At 43.5% G+C, this 21,624-nt stretch overlaps 1 protein-coding gene across 1 annotated transcript in view; it reads left to right on the forward strand.

Annotated features, from left to right (window-relative positions):
- Positions 1-21,624, forward strand: part of CECR2 (CECR2 histone acetyl-lysine reader) — a 98,032-nt gene that overhangs the window by 38,524 nt on the left and 37,884 nt on the right. Inside the window, exon 2 of the mRNA XM_031589888.2 lies at positions 8,156-8,250. Coding sequence (XP_031445748.2) covers positions 8,156-8,250 — 95 coding nt within the window. The remainder of the gene's footprint in view (positions 1-8,155; positions 8,251-21,624) is intronic.

The following is a 21,624-nucleotide window of genomic DNA, read 5'->3' on the forward strand; positions in this document are numbered from 1 at the left end:
ATTTTTCGTGCCGATAGCACTTTAAGGCCAATCTCCCTGCTGAGCCACAAGCCAGGGTTTGTTTGCACTGAGTACTCTGTGGACTGCACTCAGCAGCTGAAGGGGAGTCAGAAGAATGGCTGGCTGGGGAGATCAGATGAAAGAGAAAAGCAAGGCTTTACGGCCTTTTTTATCTTAATGCATTTCACCGTTTCATCCTGCTTTTTCAGGCAAGGTTGAGCAGAGACCTTTTCCTCATTCAAAAGCCAGGCTGTTGTTTTCATTAGGGGGGGGCAAAAGGGATGTCAGGGAATCACCTGAATTCTCAGAGGACGATCTGTGCTTTTTGTTTGTTTCAACACACAAGAAGAGAGGTTTTTCACAAGGTGCTTATCTAGGGGCAGCTCGTAGCACCCTGGTGGGTGAGGGGAGCCATGTGAAAAGCCAGAGCACCGCTGCTCCCTGGTACAGGAAAGCTTTGATGGCTCGAGTGGGAAACAGCTGCATAGCTTGGATGCCATGCTGCATCAGCAGTGTGTCAGTGGCAGAGAGGAAATTCCCGAGGAGCTGTGGATGATGTGTGGGCTAAAAAAGTGGAGGTTGGCCGTAGGTATGTCATTGTGGAGGTATCAAGAGTGTTGAAAATTCCCTTTAAAAAGTTATTTTCCCAATAAGTCTTGAGATCTTTGCAGAAACTTTTGCCAAGCAATCCATTCCAGATTTTGGCATTCATCCTTTCTCTTCCCGGTGCTCATGCTGAGCAGATGAGCGCAATGGCCAGACCTAAAATGAAGAGCATCTACAGTCTGATCTCATCCTCCCTCGCTGCCTTTGGCTGGAGTGGAGGAGGAGCTTTGAAATCGGATTATTACTTCGAGCCTCTTGGCTTTGGAGCTACAGACTGTTCACTACGTTGCCAATGGGCTTAAAAGCTTAGCAGAACTCCCACTAGGTGCCCAGGAAGCCTCTTACCCTCGGAGGCGGTGACATCGCAGGATCAGCTGTTCCTTATTTATCGTGCAGCAGAATCATCCGGGGAGGTGTCTCATGAGCCCAGTGATGTTGTTTCCAGAAACAACATCAAGAGCAGGTAGCTGTGCTGATGCTGTGCCTGCCCATGTGATTGCTCTCAGCCAAGGCACAGTGTCAAACAGTTGCTAAAATTGTTTGTCTTCAGCCTCTGGTAGTACTTAGTAAATGGGAACATCAAACCCAGCATTTATGGAGAAAGAAGGGTTGAAGGTGTCTAAAACACCCTACAGGGGGACTTCTAAGCCTAAAACAGTAAAGTCCACTAGTAAATTAGCAATCTGAATCGTACCTGTGCAGCTTCCAGGAGAGATTCTTCCTAGGCAGTAATAAATTGTATATTTCCTATGAAGAGGAAAACAGGATGCAATCCAAGTGGACTTTGTTTCCTCTCATACTGTTGTCTTTGGAGGTTATTTTCAGCGAGAGGAGTTGAACTTGTGGCTTGGGCAATAGTAGTCATCTATTTTATTGGAGTGTTCATTTGTTTTGGTGTTTTTTTTTTTTGTTTTGGTTAGGTTTTTTTTAGGAGGGCATGATCCCAGTACTGTTTCCATAAAAGACATGGACCCGTGATTGGAAATTTAAGCACATCAGTGTTGAGCTTGCTTTCCCTAATTGCCTTTCATGGGCTTCTTGGAAATCTTCCATGAGGTTTGCAAGAGGTCAGCAATCCATAGGCTGGCGACCATTGGTTCAGCTGAGGCTGAAATTTCTGTCTCTCTACCATGTAAAGCCAGCTCAGTGCCCAGTGTGATGCCTGCCCCTCAGCCAGCATAACTGGCTTATGGTAAATGGTGTAGATTATCTGCTCTGAAGGAAAAGGGGATTATTTTGAAAGAGAGAAATGATCCTTTGGAGGGAAATAGCTCAATCTCCAAATGCTTTGTCTGCTAATAAAACTGCTCAGAAAGAAAGATGATGGCAGTGGCATCAAGTGTCAAGCCTTATGGGTTCTCTCTTAGCCTTGCCACAGAGTGAAGTATGCCCTTGATAAGGGTGCTGGGCTTTGTGATACTTTCTCCATCTGTAAAATTGCTCTGTATGTGGGTGTGTTCCTCTCCTTCCTTCACAGGTGCTGTAAAGCTTCATTAAATGTTTTAACAATGCTTTGATGCTCTGGCATGAAAGCTACTCTGGAGGCATAAAATACTAACATCTAACTATTAAGCAGAAATGAATCGCTTGGTTCATCAGAACTTCAGATGTGCCCTGTCCATCTGAAAGGGTACTTTGTCGGGGAAGAAACTGAGTGAGCAGCAGTTTTACATCTAAATGCTGACAACACATAAAATTTGTAACAAATGTAGTTCTTGTCCCAAATTGGTTACCCTCCAGGCAAGATGATCTAGAAGGAAAGGAAAGTGTTATTATCACCAGTAGGCTGCCATGGGTCATGAGGGAGAAGGGCTGATCATTCTGAAATCTCTTTTCAATGCAGTTTAGCCACCCAGTGTGAGCTGCTCGCATTTGTTTGTATTGCACAGCAGTGAAAAATCCCAGTTGCAGAGCAAGCTGCAGCGTGCTGTGTAAACAGGGGAGGGCCCCTGTCCCCAAGGGGAGATCAGAGACAGCAGGTTAACATGGATGGGAGTACAAGAAGACACCACTGTTCTGGCTGCAGGGTAGGGGACAGCACAGTGGTCTCAGTTCAACAGCAGTCTGGTGCTTGTCCTGATTTTTAAGCATTCTGGCAGAGAGGCTATAGAAGGACAAAAAAGCAGGGTTTGTTTATAAACCAAGCATAGAAAGTTGTACCATGACAAACAGTGTTCATCAGCACTGCAGAGCGTTTTTATTTTGAAACCTACATGGGCCACAGTGAAAGGAATTCAGTGTTTGTGTGATCCCATCCATAGCCAAAAGGAGCTGCTGGGAGAGAGGAAGACTTTTGCTACCTGCACTGCTAGCACCATGGGATTTGGGTCTTTGCAAAGAGCTGTAACATGAAGGCAATATGATAAATTCTCCATGGCTTTCTGCTTATAACCATCTCCCTAGTATAAAGCTGTCATCTCACACCTCTGCTTGGCCCAGGCATAACATTATGTCCCTATTTACAACAGGCTTGAAATAGCCTTGAAAAACTTCTTACAGAAAGCTGAGGGAAGAACTAGAGGTATCAGAAGGCACTGACAGACATTAAGGACTAAACTGAAGAAAGAAGAAAATGGAAGCCCTCCCTCCCCAGATGACAGCCCCTTTCTAAGTGGGCAGATTTTCTCCTCCATAAGGTGTGTGCTGACATCTCAGATGCTGTGCAGAGGCTGCTGCAGCAGTGAGTGTCACTGATCTCCTTCACCTTGTGCCCCAAGAGCTACCATAGAATGCCAGTTCAGCTTGAGGTCCCCAGGAACCAAGGTGAAGATGATAATGTTTCTTTGAGAAGAGCTGCCAGTTCTCCCCATGAGGCAAATACAGACTGGAGAAGCCAGAGGCCCTGTTCACATAGGGAACCGTAAAGTCCTGGAGCACTACACAGAGAACTAGGCATGCAGGCTACACCATTGCCTCCAGGACTGGGGCAGCTGGGAAGAGAATGTGAGGCTGTAGCAGTGGTGATCCTAGCACTGCAGAAATATCAGCCCCATTGTGTTGCCAAGCTGTCTGTTGGGGCTGGAGAGTTGTGAGATATGCGGTGTGTCAGGCTGGGAGTGTAATCTCCTCTCAAATATTTGGATAACGGTTGGTGCCTCCAGCCAGCCACTGAAATTAAGATAATGTGGCTGGGAGACTCCATCAGGACCAGGAACTGTAGCTGCTTTCTATGGCTTTACTTGCAGCCATCTAAACCCACCTCTGCATGCACTATAGGGGCAGAGTGCAACACTGTCACCTCAAACTGGCAACCACAGTGGGGTTCATGTTTTGAACCTTTACTTCCATACATTGCCAACAATCATATGTGGGGAGAGCATGACAGTGGGCTGAAGAAAGTGCTCTGGCTGCTGAGGAAAATGATATCTGAAGGGAGCTGAGTATATCTTAGGGGCCAAGCGTGTTGACAGACCCAACAGGCTTGTTCCTTTGTTCTGGGACTGTATCTTGTGTCTGTTGTGCTGACCTCTTGTTGTTGCTTTGGTTGGATGGGCTGAATGTGCTTTTCATTGGAAGGAGGATGCATTTGCTGCACTCTTGCCCAGTACCAGTGAGGTGAAGAAAAAGTCCTGGCTCCATTTAACAGTAATGTTGCAGTTTCTGTGCGTGAGTTAGGGCTGGCTCGGCACGGCCCACGGATGGATTTCGGTGATCTCCTAAACTCCTCAGCAAAAGCTTGTTGAGTCACTTGGGAGCAATGCAGTAGAAAGCTGATAACAGCAGTGGTCTAGAAATAGATCTGAAGGGATTGGGTTTTTAAACTGGTGACTAACTTGGACAAGGCTTAGCCAAGCTTGAACTGGTTATGTCCCATCAAATTCAGCCACAGGTGATTCAGCCCCAGTGCAGAGCTGAAGTCTGTGTGGCCCTACATCTCCATGCTGCAACACATGCTGGACCTCCCTGCAGTTTTGGAGCCCATCTTCTAAAATCAGAGCCGTTTTCTGAAACAGAGACAAGGGGCCTAGTGAGGCCACATCCCAGCATGCCAGGAGCCACAGCCCACCTCTGCCCGCTCCTTTCCCAGGGAGCAGAGGAATGGGTTCATGGCCTCTCGCCCAGCCTGGCTCACCCCGCTGTGGGCCAGCGCTCCTTGTGGGCAAGGTGGTCACCCTTGCTCCTGCGGCCGCTTTTTCCCAACAGCCACTGCATGACTCAGAGGGGATTTAGTCAGGGCTGGGGGAGGGAAAGACGTTAAACAGGCTTTTCCCTAATGAGGTGTGACGCCAGCTGGAGAGGGGGAGAATCCTGCTTTTCTCCTGTCTCTTGCTCTCTCCAGCTACGCGAGGAGGAGGAGATGTGTCCCCCCCCTTCCTCTGCTGATTTGCTGCCTCTTCTGTTTCCTTTCTGTTCTGTCCCCAAAGCATTTTGGCAAGGTTCAGATTTCTGCGCTCACAGCTCAGTGCTCAAAGAGAAAAGGGAAAAACAAAAGGGTTGCAGGCGCAGGGGGGAGGGATGGTGGCAGGGAGGAAGCCCAGAGCCCGTCTGGAGCACAGGGATGGGCACCCAGGGGCAGGCCCTGCCATGAGGACTGAGGCTCAGTGGCCTCTTTCTCCTGGGAGTCCCTTACCCTGCTTCATTCTCCATTCTGTGGACTTTGTGGGCTGCTGCTGGAGGGGAGGGCTGGGAAAACAAGGTTAATTCTCCTCTTCCACAATCTGGGCTGAAGCAGTAGATGCAAACCCAAGAGGATCCCAACTCTGTGGTCTATAAATGTTGAGATCTACATGTCATGCTCCCTGGCATTCCCACAGCACCTTGTGCACATGGGGAAAGTCCTGCACTCAGATGTTCTGGGGTAGAAAGACAGAGAATTGCACCTAGGTACAAAACAGTAGTGCTGAGCTGAATGGGGCTCAGAAAGCTCCAGGGAGACCTTGCTGTGGCCTTTGAGTACATGAAGGGAGCTTTCAAACATGAGTGAGAACATTTTACATGGCCTAATAGTGATAGGACTAAAAGTGGGGAGATTTAGGTTAGATGTTAGGAACAAATTCCTTACTCAGGAGGCGGTGAGACCCTGGCACAGCTGCCCAGAGAAGTTGGGGTGCCCCATCCCTGGAGTGTTCAGGGGAAGGTAGAATGGGGCCCTGGGCAGCCTGAGCTGCTGGGCTGCAGTTCTGCCCATGACAGGAGTTTGGAACTGGGTGGGCTTTGAAGTCCCTTCCAGCCCAAGCCATTCTGTGCTTCTATGATTTTCTGACCTTTCACTGGGAAAGTACATCTCGCTACTCCTGCCCTATCACAAGCAGCAACCCAAGAGAAGTAGACCAGAACTTGATAGGACAGTATCAGTATCTTTCTCCAAGGCTTTACAGGACAGGGTGTCCTTATCTTTTTCCTGGATGAATGGCCACCCTGGACAAATAACCACTGCAGAGGTGAGCAAGGGGAGTCGGGGGAGGCTTCTCCACCCTGTGTGCCCATCCTCACCCTGCATCTCAGGAATGTCCCTTATCTCCCCGAGCGACCTGCAGGCTCCCAAAATGTAAAGGTCACTGCTGGGCCTGGAGAACAATTGCTTGCAATACAGGACTATCTGAGGGGATTGTGGCCGCTGTTTAATGAGTGCTAGTCAAACAGCAGGCTGAAAGGGCTCACGGGAAGCAATTTAAATATCCCTTCCTACAAAAGGCTGTCACATCCCAACGAAGGCAGGCTGGTGACTGACGGCTTTAGTGCACAAGTGTACTGTGGGTGAGGGAAAGGGGGAGGGATATCCTCATTTGGAGGCTTACTGTTTTACCCTTTCTTCTGACTCCTCACATATCATTTTTTACAAGGTCCCTGTGGTAACCTACCTGAATATTTCTGGAGGTGTCTTAGCACATTGCATACATTTTTTAAATTTTTTTTAAGTTATTCTTCTCCTCTCAAGTTTGTTTTGTTAGAGGGCAGATGACTGCCAGAGTCCTTTACAAACAAAATAAGTCAATGCCTCCAAAATACTAGCTGATTACCAAGAGAATTCACTTGGTGATTATTATTTACATAGCATGATTGCTGTTTATATAGCAATAACATCACTCCATCTGAGTGATGGCAAGCAGTAACTGTACTTTTTGCATCAACTTCTCATTAGACAGAATAGTCATCTTGAGGCCAAAACTGAGATTCTTGGGACATTTCCTAGCTCGCAGCAGGGATGCTGCGTTAGGCTTAGGCTGCCCCTTGTTCTTTCTCTGCCTCAAGATTTCCCGTAATAGATGTGTTTAATACATTCTTCACAGGGCAGATGTCAGGCTTCTGCTTATGAAGCACTCTGGGTACTCTGCAAAAGGTAAATAAGAGTAGTGTTCATAATGAAAATATGCTATTAATACATTTCCAGTAAAAAAAAAAAAATCTATAAACAGCACTTAATCTGCAATCTATTATCAATAATTTTATTACTGTCATTACTGAGGTCTAATAAAAAAGCATTTTTCTTCTTTATTGGGTAAGTGCCAAAGTGTTTATCCTTTATTCTCTGGTCATTAACCTTTATTCTATAGCCATTAGCTTAGCTGTTTGTGTCTGTTGAGTAACATTCAAGTAGGAGTTTGTATTCAATCCATTATTTACTCTGAAACTCAAAAAGAATAGCTTCTTATGGCTATGTTATTTTTCCATACCGAATCTTGTTGCTAAGTTAACTGCTGATGATCACTCTAGTAGTAACTGGATTTTTCATACTGTGAGTGATTTTCTGGAAAATGAACACAGCTGTAGCTAACTCGATGACATTTTGAAAGTAAAGCTTGAAATCTCTTGGTGAAAACCCCACGTTTTGCACATGTTAAGAGACTGGGTGATTGGTTAGACTACATGTTCCTAAATGTATTTCCAACCTTAATGATTCTATGATTCTGTGAAAATACCAAATATCTACATTTCAGAATTTTATCTTTTTTATCAGTGAGTTTATGCAGCACACCTTTATGCAACTTCTACTGTGCTGAAATAAGCTGTAAAACTCTCCACTGCTCTGTCAAGGGTTGAGGGCTTGGGGTGGGGTCGTGAGGTTGGACACCCCTCCACTCCTTTCTACCTTCTTGAAAAAAAGTAAAGAGAAATAAATTAAAAGCAGGCATTTTGATGATTTCTTTGAGGCATTTTCTTGCTAGCTTTCAGCCTTTTCTGCCTTCCTGTCTAAAATTCCTCTTTCTGAATGGCTTTTTGGGCCATACTTAAATGAACTCATTAGTCGTAGTGAGTAGAAAATAAAGAAGACTGAAACTGCTGATTCATGCCCATCGGTAGAACACAGGAGAAATCATGGATTTCTTACTAGGCCGTAGCATCTTAACCTGACTATTCTGTTTCCAGAGGAAAGCTGAAGAGTGTCATTCAGTAAAACCCTTTCAAGGTCCTCATGTAAACTCTTGAAGAAGTGGTAGTGGTAGTGTTCTTAATGATAGGGAAGTTTGGCTTACCCAGTGTACGCCTTCCTCCTGTACATGTACTTTAGGCTGCTTGGCTCTTCTTGGTCCTGATAAGCTAACAGTATATTTTGAGGAATTAGTTTGATGGCTGGATTTTTTTTCTCTTTTTTTTTTTTACTCATTAGGAACTGGAAGCTGCTCTTCACAGGGATGATGTGGAGTTTATCAGCGACCTGATCGCCTGCCTTCTTCAAGGTTGCTATCAGCGCAGAGACATCACGTGAGTAACCTCGCCCCGTGGCTTAAGTGCTTTGCATGGGAGCTAATTAACAGTCACAGGGATATTTCACAGCTTTGGAGTGATGACATAGCAGTGATCAGCAGTCACTAGCAATCAGGCTAGATTCTTCACTAAGTGGAAGGGAATTCCAGCTCTTCAAGGGCTGAGTTGCAGGTTATTGATTCGATGGACCCATTGTTAAGCAAACTTCTTTGGGAGGAAAAAAATATTCAGATCCCATGCAAATCTGTTTGATGCTCTGCTGTGGTGCTAACACATACAGAGAATGTCTGCTTTTGTGTTCCAAACTCTTATTTGGTCAGTTTAGTAATACCACAGTAAGTGTTTAAATCATCACACGTTTGAGGGATGTGGTTTAGTGGGTATGGTGGTGATTGGTTGATGGTTGGACTAGATGATTCTAGTGGTCTTTTCCAACCTTAATGATTTTGTGATTCCATGTTTTCAATGTTTTCTATGCATTGCTTAGAATAAAACTTGATAAAACTTGCTGCTCCACAAGCCATTTCACATGTATGGAAGACCCCACTGCTTTGCAGAAAGAACTGTAATTTTCTTGGAAATAAGAGGAGCCTTGGAAGCAGTTCAGTTGCAAAATGCTGGAAAGTGCTTTCATATGTGTCTGGATGTTGAAACATCAAGAGTACACTTTGTTAGTGTCCACCTAAAGTAGCCTTCTGAAATGAGACTTGTAGAACATCATTCTTTGAATGATCACTGCTGCCACAATGCTCCCAGTGATAACAGTGATAACAGTGCTCTTTATTTTTTCTTCTACCATGAATCATGTTAATAAGAAAGCGTAACTGGGGAGAAAAAGACAACTTGGCAACAGCTGCTGTTGCTTAGAAGAGGTACTTAGGCAAATGCATAGGCATAACCATAGATGCTTGTACACTATTTTTAATCAACTGATTATGTGTGTGTGTGTGTATGCCCCAAAAGCATGTTTTCTTGCACTGCTGTGTTGACAATTGGCCCATGTGGATTTTGGGACCTGAACAAGGCAACTGTACTGTGTTTAGTGTCTCTGAATGAAATTGATGTGGTGAGAAGCTTGATTGTAAAGTGACTACAATAACATACACTTCCTTCATCAAAGTAGTCACAGAGCAATGTAATCCTGCTTATAAACATGCCAAGTTTATTTGTTCATGCTGGAAACACTGGAAGTTTAGTAGTTCAAGTGTTTTGCATACCTTCGTTCAATGTGCTCACCTTTGTGAAACAGAGGAAGATTTGTCTTTACTAAATTTGATGAAATCAGCATTTTGAGGTTCTCCTAAACTCTCAAGACCTAAGAGTGTTCACTTAGCAGTTGCACTGTTTAACTGACTCCTCTTTCTCTGCTCTTTTAATTAAGAAAAATCAGGCATGATTCATGAGTGAGTTGTTGGCAAGCTGTTTGTCTTTTGGGGAGTTTTGCACATGTACATGTGCATATGCACTCACGTACAGTAACATGACTCACCTGGCAGCTCAGCAGTGTGTAGGGATTCAATATTGTGTATAGGTACCAGTTTGTTTGCATGTAAATATAGGCTTGCTTAAGTCTAGCTGCAAAAGATAAAAGGAGGTAATGCCACTGCAGAAAAAAGAAGTGGTAACCCAAGCATGTTTTTGTTAGTACCTCCATCTCCATATAAGAGGTGATGTAGGAAATGGAGAGCTTACACCTTCCCCAAAAGATTGTGCTAAGGAGAACATGAGATCCCTGAAGGGGAAGCCAGCTCAGCCTTTCAACAGCACCTCCTGTAGAATGAGGCTAATGAATGAACAGGGGAATAACAAGAAAAGTATTTTTCCCAGAGGACCTGGGGAATGAAGCACAGCAGGAGCAAAGTATTGGGAATAGTGGAAGGAACGTATCAGGAAAACTGGAATTACTGGACCTCTGGGAAGGAGGGTTCTGAAGCATTGCAGGAAGGAGGCTGGAAACAGAAGGAAAGGTGCCATATGCAAAAGGATGCTATGAATAAAGAAGCATTAAGATTCAGTCTAAACCTTAGGCTTAATCCTAGTCTAGTTAGTCTAATCTTAAACTGATTTTTAGCCAAAAAACTGTAGATAAATGAAAAATGATGGCCTGGATATACTTAAACAAAGTTGACCTGCTGCTTGTTTTATGCTTATGCAACCAGCCATGGAGTATTTATTCAAAATAACCTTGTGTTTTTAAAGCCTGAAGTTCTCATTGTTCCTTAGGATTTATTTCAATCACCTTTGTTCCTTCTACTCTGAGCTCAAGAGCATTGGCCAGTGCACAGCTTTCCTAATCTACTCAGTTTGTCCCTAGTTAACGGTAAAGAGTTGAGCCTCTAATTGACCTTTTGAGTGCTTAGTGGACAAAAATGTGCAAGTGTAAGAGGCAGAACTTGTGTGGAAGATGAGCTTAGATCTGTCTTTTTATGATAAACCAGCACTCCATATTTTTTTGTTACAGACATCTAGGAGGTGTGTGTTGTGTAGGAAAAATCAGCAGTCTCACAGACCATCACAGTGGCATTACAATATCAATTTCTACAGTCACTTGTGTTCTGCATCCTTATGCTGAAGCCCTGAGCTGTTAATCTTTAGGCTGTAAACATTGCTCCCTTTTGCACCCATGAGGGGAAGGTAGGAGCTTGCTTTCATCCTCGGTTTGGGGCTGGAACACTGAGGCTCATGCACAATATGCTTAATAAAACTTCATATAAAATGTAGTTTACCTGCTTTTCAGAGGGTTTTTGAGGTTTAATTAGTTTTGTAGTCTTACATCTTTGATGGCCAAAATGTTATCTGTCTATGCTTTCTCACAGTCTGTCTGGGAGTAGATTGCAGTCCTTGTCACATCTGTTTTGATGGCATGCAGAACTTACGGGTGAGCCGGGTTGCCTGGCTTTAATCATGTATCATAAAGGGGTATAAAACTGTCACATACCTTTGCTAATTATAATGTGCTCTCAAGTAATTTTGGAAGTGGAACCTAGCTGAGAGCCCTTCTAACACACAATTTAACATAGTCTAATTTGATTTGCTTATTATTGAGGGGGGGTGGAGAACAAGATAAATAATTCTATAGGGACCTGTGATTCTTGGTTTTGAAGTAGAGCAGTGTGTTTTGCAGCTTACCTTTGGTTTTGATATTCTTTATGACAGACTTGCATACAAGAGAGACTGTTTTTCACTCGGTTTGATGGTTAAGGAGTCTTGATTGTCTTGTAACTTAGAACTTCCTTTAAGGATATAATTTCACTACTGAGGTTATTTACTGGGATGCTGTGTGTTAGTTTCCAAATTGTTATTTGTCATAATCACAGCAGCTGGGAGCACTCTTTGTTGACCTGATTCTTAACACATTAAGCAATGTAGAAGTACAGGACTTAGAAGATTGTAGCCTGCATTTCTGTTTTCCAGCATCTTTAGCAGTGACCCAATAGCTGTCCTTGTTTGGCAACAGGCAGGCAAAGCACTTGCTCAGAACAATTTCTTTCTCTCCTCTCTCCCTTCTGATCCAAAATATTTTTGTGTCATGACCTGCAGCTTTTGTTGTTTTGTAAATGCTCTTAATAGTGTTCACGTAGCATCCGTACCATCTAAGTACTAACCATAGAATAACTAATACTCTTGAAGCCTTTTTGTATGATCTCTCTTCCCAGTCTCATGTTATAGGCACAATTTGGTTTGATGTCAGTGAGTTTACCCATGTGTTCCAACCTTTAGCATTTGTGCACAGACCTTGAAGTGTCTATGTTTCTTTTAATTGTTTCAAAATGCAGCTGCCTGGAAAGCGGGGAGTGGCAAGGTAGAGAACTCTTTATAGAATTTGGGGTTTGTACAGCAAATTTGTGGAGCTGTTTTTAAAAGCAGTCATGTTTGCTTCAGAATCTGTCTGATTCAAATTGGGCAGCTGCATAGTCCCTAGGGACTGCCACTTTACTTCCAGCAGGAAATGTGACTTGATGACTTGTATCAAGACAGGAAGATCAGAGCTTCAGCTAACAGCAAAGGCCACAGCAGGAGCCTTCTGCAGCTGTTTTAAAGTCAGATGTGATGGTGTGACATGGATGTGTACACTCAACTAAAATAATCCAGAAAAAAACTCCCACTGTTCGACATTTCTTTAGGTGAAGCAACAGCTCTGCTATTGCATTTTTGTTACTTTTCATTGCGATGGCATAAAAAATTTCAATTACTTCATCATGCTTCTCACTGGGAAATGTTTTACATGCAGCTAGTGTCTCTTGAAAGAACAGTTTAATTACTTTTTCTTATAACATGCGTCACTTTTTATTTTTTCAACATGGACAAAGGTGCAAGAAAGTGAGGAGAGGAAGAAAACAATCTCACAGCTCTTGCTGTGCCCCATGAGACTTTGCTGCTTTTATCTTGGAAGACCGGTCTATCATGGTTACTGAAAATTAGATAATTGACTCTTGGCACCACAGAAGGCCTTTGCTTACTCAAGAACCTCAATTATTATTATTTTTTTTATTTGCCCCCCTAATACACTGGATTTTTTTTTCTTCTCAAATGGATAATGTTTTTTGTGCCCACCTTCAGTTCTTTCTGGATCTGTAAACTAACCTTGGCCTGTAGTTTGTGCTTGCTTTGCTCTAATGACGACTTTCCCTAACTCCTTCCCCGCCCCCATTTTCCTGAATTACTTCTCTCCTATCCTCATTTGAGGCATTGAGACTCCCAGTGTGACGACTGAAGAACAATATTCCCTCTCTGTTGAACTGACAATCCAGAATACTGCCTCTACTCTTATTTTCTAATACTTGTTCTGTAATCAGGTATTTGAGTGATCATCAGAAATAGATAAGGGATAATCTGAAATCGTCTTACCCAACTGGGCAGAATGCCTGCTTTTGTGTTTAATAGCTCTGACTATTTCACTTCTTGTTTTTGCTTTGTCATTTTCTGTTCACCCTTGTTCTTTATTCTATGTGGACTTTGTCTTTAAAGGGTGCTTTGGTAGAAGTGCCTCCAGTAAAATGCTTTACCTCTTGAAATTGCTCCTTTGCAGATGACTCTGCAGAGCTGCATCATTACAGAAACTGCTGTGTATTGGTTTGGTGTAGGGAATAAAGTTGCAAATTGTCTGGGATAGCTGGTTAACCAGTGCCAGGTTTTCAAGTTCATGGATATTGTGATGAACCAGGCTGCAGAAATAGCTAAGCTGAAGTACCGTGACAGTCTGAATGGATCCAGTGCCTCAGTTGGTGCCATAATATCTGGGGATATCTGGGGCAGACAGTCTCAGCTCTGTCACAGCAGACCTGGGGAACAATACCTTTTGGAAAGAGTTTACAGCCAATGCTTGCACTTGTGCCAGTGACCTCGATTACAACAACTGTTTCAATGGCCCAGTCACAAACTACCTAACTAACTCAGAATCATATTCATGAATGCCAAGTGAATATCAACAAGATCAGCATTATTTACTGTCTGACTTTTAACAAGTGCTGCGTTGCATACATCGTGGAGATTGGTGGATGGCCTTTCAGATGGACCCAGTATCATCAAAACAGGAGATACCTTGAGGGGGCAAGGGAGATGAAGTGGTTGTGTTGCTCATCTTGAATCTAATATTAGTATTTATTGTAATAATAGCCACGCCATGCAAGGTGAGGCTTTTAAAGGGTAAAAAGTGAAAATGAGGCAGTTGGCAGGTGTTGGGAAAGGAAGGATGAGATTACAGCAGTAAAATAACGTGGCCATTCAGTGATTAATGAGTAGTACAGTAGAATAAAATTAAAGTTTGAGTGTAAATAAAGCTAAGTAAACATCTTTGATTCTCAGATGAATAAAATGAATTTTTAAAGAAGAATTTGAAGAAAAAGTTGGTTGTGTACTCTGGAAGTGCTATTCCATAGATGTGGTGGGAAAGACAGTGTGTGTGAAAACTGCATTATTGTCAGGGCAGATGGATGTGAGACGAATAGATTGGATAGCTGGGGAGAGGGAGTTATGCAAAGTATTGGCAGGAAGAAATAGGTGGCTAAACTTAAAAGGCCGGATAAAGAACAATCAGTGAAGGGCCCTTGAAACTGCAATGATACCATAATGCTGTTGTCATTGTTTCAAATATGAAATGGACAGCTGTGTGTTTAAGTTTTTGATATTGCAAACCAAATACTCCCGAGAGGAGGAAGAAAGTGATGACAAGGAAATAAATTGAGAAAGCATGTGGAAAAAGTCTGATGTTCAGGCAGAAGGAAGCAGACAAAGAAAGAATGATGGATAAAAAGGGACAGGATGTGGAAGTCCTCTCTATGTAAAACCTTTGTCCTCACTTCTGAGTCTTGCATTTCAAAATACTGATGTTCCAAACCAGTGGTACAGGATTTTTGCTCTAGCACATCTGTGCTGGTAGGTCACCTCCTAGCACCTCAGTGAGGCTCTGAAACCAGTCTTAGGTCCAGGATGAATATTGGAGAAGTTCTGAGATTGTTTTCTGGAGCCTTTAAACCCCAGTGAGCTTGATGAACATCTGAGGTAGGTATTGGCCAGCTATGAATCTACTACAATCAGTTTCTGTTCAAAATCACCTTTACTTTTAGTTTTACCTTGTTTTATCTTCTATCCTTACTGTTTCCTTTTTACTCAACCAGCGTATGTAGTTTAAACTTCTGGAGAAAAGAGGAAAAGCCTGTTCTGAAACAAATACACAAGAAGTCTTTTTGAAGACCTACTTGCTTATCTGTAAAAACTTGTTCTTACTTCTTGTACCCAAAATACTGTAGGGCTGGTTCTAGGACAAGAACAAGCTTGTTTGCTTGAAGACCACCCATATGCCATGTGTTTTTTGCCTCAGAAAGGGCTCTCTTCTCTCACATTAACTGTATCTTTCTATTAGCAGCAAGGCAAATAAGAATTTATTTCAAATGCATTTGTGCCATAATACACAAATGCGTCCTATTTCCCCATAATCATCAGCACAATAAGTCCAGCTTCTTCTCCTCAGTGCTCATCATCACTATAATACCCTAAGGTCCTCTCTACAACTCCTAAACAATCAGAATAGTTTACAGTGCAACAGCACTGTTGAGCTTCCTTATGGCTATAATTTGGAAGCATGGTTTCTGTTGATGAGCACTAAGAATGAACAATGCAGCATTAAGCTGGCTCCTCTTGTTCTTCAAGGATCCAGGAATGAATAGTAAGTAATGATCTTCTTCCAGTCTGAATGTGAAGCACAGTGAGCATCATTCTTATTTGCTCTTTCAGAATATAAGAGATGTATTTGTGTCTTTCTTAAGCTGATCAGCTCCAGCTCCCAGGAGTTGGTCTGCTTCTCTTTGGAATGAGTGTCACCATCAAATAACAGGAGTAGAAAGAAAAAGGTACAGAGATGAAAATCAGAAAGCACAGACTGAAGCCTGGGTGGTGTTTTTAAGGTAATTGGTGGGAGAAGTGAAGTGCCACAACAACTGGACCAAAGTGTTTGCTGTTGTATCAGGTCGGCAGGTGAAAGTCAGGCTCTAGGTATGTTCCTTTATCCTCGACCATCCAGAAAGCTGTGTTCATCCCTGCTGAGACAGAAGGTACTATGCCTTAATATTCATTTCACCACTTTTGGAGCGGCTTGTTGTTGAGCATGCGCAGTGTGTGGTTGGTTGCCAAGGTCACGTAGAGAAAGTCACAAAAAGGAGAGGAAATAACTCGATACTAAGAGTCAAGCTGTGCACCTGGAGGCAGTGTGGTCAGAGCACAGCGATTCTCATACATAATTGTGTCTGTGTGGCAGCAGAGATTCCTCCTTGAAGGGCTGCATGTCTCCTCCAGGTCAGATAAGTAGGCACTGGCTATGCACCCAGCCTATGTGAATCAAAGCCTCTCTTAGCCAAGCCCTTCAAAGCCATAGCTGGCTGGCCTCCCAGACTCCCCAGCATCGCCACTGACCGGGATGGACAGAGCTATCTTTCCCAAAGGTACTCATTTCCCTCTTGAGCACTCAGATTCTTCTCTCTCCCTTTTTATTGTATCTAATAACTTGTGATAGTTCTTTGGTTAGTTAATAAATACTTCTAACACTGGTTCTTTTTTTCTTCTTTTTGATCCCTCAAGGGACAGCCTTTTGTTATTCAAAGGCCAGGTACTTGACAGAGTAGCACTGCAGAAGCCCCCAGGCTTCAAACACTGTCTGTGCTGTGGCATCATTATGCCTACCAGTGATTCCCATCCTCAGTGCCTGATAAGCCTGAGATGGGAAGAGCTGAGTGGAGAAGAATGCAGCATTCCAGATTCCTGAAGGGTGCTGGGAGGCAACCATCCGTGATGGGAGGCAACCATCTGTGCTGTGATTGGGGGAGTTTCTCTCTCACCTGCTCATCAGGGCCTTTCAGGATCAGCACTTTGCTTCCAGCTTTGTCTGACTCCCTTTAATAAATCCAGCCTCCTATTTGTGAAAGGAAGGCATCTCCCTTTGTTGAGCTGTGCTCAGAAGTTTCCAGGATAGTTTTGTTTTGAGGCCTAGGAACTGCTCCTTAAGCTCTAAAACTAACCCTGGGAATTGGCGTGTCTCAGATTTATTGCCTTGTGAGCGTATGCTCTGAGGAAAACCTTGTTTCCTTGCTTTTCAGTTGCATCCAAAGAGTGACATAATTTACTGATAACGTTAAGTCTGACAGTGTCATCAAGCCTACTGCCTGCTGCTGCGCTTGTAAAGTCTCCAGTTTGGCATCAGTGCTGCTTAATCTTCTCTTGGTGATCTAATGCTTCACCAGGAGACCAGCTGTGTCCTACAGATTAGTGTATTCTCTGCCCAGTGCGCCCGTATTCTAATCTCAGCGCTGGTCATCGTGGCATTGCTTATCTTCCTGATCATTAGTACCAGAATGTGCACCAGTGCCTTCAGCACACATCCTGGTGCTGATGCTGAGCCTCTGGACATCTCTTCTTCCTCTTGATATTCTGCGACGTGTTTTTCTGATTTTGAGCCTGCAGAAAAGTGTACTTTGGAGTCTCAGGAGATTCCTTCCACTTTACTTAGCATGCTGTCAGGGAAAAATTATGTTCCCAGTCTAGCTGCAGTGATGGATCTCTTTGGGTAAGGAAGCATTGAGTTCTGACTCTCCTCAGCTCTCCAGCCCTATTTGCTAGCCTACCAGGGAGTTCATTGCTTAATGAAAACCATTTTCCCTGGCCCTTCCTCAGCCAAGATCAATGTCATCACATGATAAGAGATGGCATACAATTAGACTTTTCCCTTGAGATATCCCTCAGAATTACATGCCACCTGGACACTAAGCTTCCTTCAGGCATGATGCAGAAAATGTTTCTATTCTATCATTAACCTTCTGCAGGGGCTTGGGTGAAATGTCGTTTTCTGGTACTTTTCCACCTAGAACATAGAGCGGGATGCTACCACACTGTTACCAACTCTACCTTCCTTTCTGGATAAAACTTCAGTAACTGGCACTGCGTCTTTCTTGGGCTCCCTTGGCTAAACAGATTGATTCTTCAAGGATGGTAAAGAGCATCTGACACTGTTGGGGGTGTGCATCTTGTCTCCTTTGTGACTGAAGAACTGGCCGTCAAAAGTGATCATCCCTTGTTACTCAGTGCCTAGTATTCTGCCTCCATCAATTAACAGACTTTTTTGGAAACAGTTATTTTATAATATCCAGCGCTCATTTCCAGGAATGATATGTGCTCTTAGTACAGCTCCTGATAAAGAAGCAGAAACCATTCATTGCTTGGCAGACGCTCAAGTCGTCTTCCCACTCAAGCAGGATATCTGACAGACCATCCTTCCAGGAGTTTTCTGAAGGTTCATAGACCTTTCCAGATGCCTAGTTTAGAATTTCAACTGTATCTCAAGGAAATGAGATTTGTATTTTTAGGCAAGAAGGAAAAAAAAAAAAAATAGTTTCAATATTATTTACTTTCCTGGGCACATGCTGGAGCTGTGATGCGTGTTTCAACGTGGTGGCAGGCAAATGCATAGTAGTTATTGTTGAGAATAATTTCCTCTTGGAGTTTAAACCTCTCTTTGCTCATATTCTGGCTTGTACCTCACACTTGAAGGCAACTGATTCATTATTGCACCTTTTGGCTAATGATTTCAGGGTAGTATCTTAATGGTAGAACTGGATAAACTGTGGAGTACATAATATCTATGGGGTTAATATGGCAAAGCTGAGCAAGTGAGTTTAAACACACCTTTGGTTTGAACATGTTCAACCTGAATCAAACTCGGGAATACTTGTGGAAGATAGCACAGATCAATAATATTTATGCAGTACTACAGTTAAGTTTGGTGGGAAAAAAGATTTTTAAAATTGTCTCAAATTACCTTCTTGTAAACCTTTAAGGCCAATAATACTTTCTGTGTATCCATTGCTACTTTGATTCACATATGTCTTCACATATTTACTTAGCAACAACTATGCGCTCACCACAGTGAGGTTTCAGGATCTTTTAGCAAAATTACTTTTCTTTCCCCTTTTTATCCCAGTTATCCAAAACCATTGATTTGCAATTATAAATTTTCAGTCAAATTGCAGCATCAGTAATGGGGGAGGGAGTTCCTGTTGTCTGTACCTCTTGACCAAAATTTTGTTTGTACTGAGAGCATAAATTTTCCCTTCGTGGAGACTCAGTCTGAGCAAAGGGTTGAGCTGGCAGTGAAAAAGACTTATGTTTTAAGTAAGTTTTATTTTATTTCATTAATAACTTTGTCTGGGCAGTATATGCATTCTCATCTGCATCCCCTTCACATCCAGGATTTTTCTTCCTTTGCCACCGTACACTTTCAGCTATTGTTTGGGATGTTTCTCGCTGCTCTGGTTTTGTTGCTGTTCATATTCTTATTTGTTCCCTTCTCTAATCAAACAACAAGAACATGCAGACAACCCCTGTTCCTGCCTAAAGCTCATATGCAGCCAGTGTGTATGTGATTAGCCATACATGTATTCCTCATCCTTCAAGTGTTGCGTAACCCAACAGACATGACAAACCCAACCCTTCTGTCCTTCAGCGCTTTACATCTTCACACCAACTGCTTTCTTTCTCCAGCTTACTTGGCCAATTAGGCTGCTGTTATATTGAGACAGAGAAATGGATGCTTGTTTTCTGCTTGTTTTCTTGTTTTTGAAGTGGAGACAGAGCAACAAGGAGGCAGATAAAGACAGTGAGGAACAGGTTGGCATATATGGAAGAAAGGTCATCACTGCCTTTGGATTGTATTTCCTGCATCAAAAATCACTTTTACCTTCTCACATGGAAGGAGCTAGGGTGAAGATACATCATTCCTCTTTGTTGTCTCCCTGTACCTTGAGGTGTTAGAGGTAGGACAACTACACATAACACTTGCGGCCTCTCCTGCTGTTTCTGGGGTTGGTGATGAAAATAGAGCAGCCCTGGCTCACAGAAGGGTGCTTGGAGCTGCTGCAAGCAGGGAGATGGAAAATGGCAAGACAGTTCAAAGTAACAGGTATGTGTGATTTCTCCTACCAGTGCTGCCTTTCTCTCTCACAGCCCAATTAACAAGGGTCACAGAGCACTGATTAGCTGCCTTGGCGGTTTGTGAACATAAAACAGTGAGAAGCCCAGGGTGAATGGGGGAGAGAAGATCAAATAGACACTTATCTCAGCACTCCTGACTGTCCCCAGCATTTGCCAGCCAAAGGGAAGAGCCTTTTCAGAGCTGGCTGATACGGGGCAGTGTTCTATCAGTTCCAGTATCTCTTCTTCTTTTCTGTCTTCTCTCAGCAAAACAACAAACAAACAAGTCACTCTCGGCTGTTGTGCAAAGGATGACTGCTAGACAAAAGCAGAATCACAGGAAAAGCATGAACTATGGGCAGCTGAAGAAAGCTAAAGTATGCCCTATTGCTATATTGGCTCGTGAGGTGAGTTCAGTTCTTACATTTGGCTTCCTCTTTGAGAGAGCAGACCTACTGTCACATGGTTCTCACATGAGGGAAATGAGCCTATACCAGACAGAAGGCAGCACACATTGGCTCACAGCGGGTAAAAGGGCATCTCCATCTAATCCATGCGTTGGTGACTGTAGCACTAAAGAGCCCAAGCTGAAAACTTGCCTGGTTGCCCAGTTTTTCTGTCATGGCTAGGGTGAGAAATCTGCACGTGCAGACCTGGAACCTCCCTGGAAGAGTAAGCAGCTTTGGTGACCCTGTGTCTTCTCCTTCTTCCTTTGTGCTCCCCTTTTTTGGGGTAGCAAAGCAACACTCCCACTTCTGCTGTCGTGTCCAGGTTAAGTGGCTGCACTTGCTTCTGTCAAGCCAGCACATGCTCCTGTGGTGTGATCCCTTATTAGATTAGACAGCCCACATCAGCTCTCCATTCTCTCAGCCTCCCTGGAGACATTGCCTCGCTCCATAGCTGTTCCTATTCTGCTTCTCTGTGGGATACAGCATGTCTGCCAGCTCATCTTCCAGCTTCTCCAATGTTTATTCCATGGAAGATTGCTCAAGGTAAGATGGAAGAAGATGTGGAGCAGGACTGGATTGCTCTTAGCTACTGACAGCCTTGGTTTCTCTGAGCTAAGTCTTCTCCTAGAATCACAGAATGTTCCAAGTTGGAAGGGACCCATAAAGATAATCAAACCTGACTAGCTTCACGCGGCACCACCAAAAATGAGACCATATGTCTGAGAGCTCTGTCCAGACGCTCCTCGGACTCCAGCAGCTTGGGGCCCTGGCCACTGCCCTGGGGAGCCTGTTCCATGCCCACCACCCTCTGGTGCAGAACCTTTTCCTGATATCCAGTCTTGAACACAAACAGTTTAGGAGTTCAGCTAGGAGGATGGTAGATTCTGTGGTATCCAACAATGCCAATTAGATTTCTTTTGTAAGATCAAGCAGCCCTTCTGCTGGAGAACCTCCTGTCCTAACTTTGTGTTGCCATGCCTGAGGAAAGGCCCTAAATTACACCAGAACCCTGTTGTCTCCACTAAACATTTCTTCAGCCTGTTCGTTCTGATGGCCTCAGTGTCACATTTGAGCTTTGGAGAAAGGCTGTGGGATGGGCAAGTGAGTGGTAGGGAACAGGAATTTCTGGGGTGCTGACCTTACTCTGTTGTCCTCAACTTCTGTGAGAGTCTTAACTGTATCTTTTGGGGATGTGGAAATCTCCCGTGACTCGTATTTCAGACTGCTCAGTCCAGCAGTTTGACCAGACCACTTTTTACTAACTGGCTATTTTTTGTTCTTATGGTTTCAAATATAAAACCTTGGTTGTAATGTAGAAAGAATGTCTTCCCATGTTCAGCAAAAGTGAAGATAGAGATCAGAGCACTTTGATTCTTCTATTTTCTTTTTCCTCTTCTTCACTACCAACACTCCTAAATGGCCACGCAGGTATGCCACAGAATTGCTTGGGATTTGGGCAGTGTCAGCA

Source organism: Phasianus colchicus, chromosome 1, assembly GCF_987193195.1.
Source record: "Phasianus colchicus chromosome 1, bPhaCol1.hap1.1, whole genome shotgun sequence".
Taxonomy (NCBI): Eukaryota; Metazoa; Chordata; class Aves; order Galliformes; family Phasianidae; genus Phasianus; species Phasianus colchicus.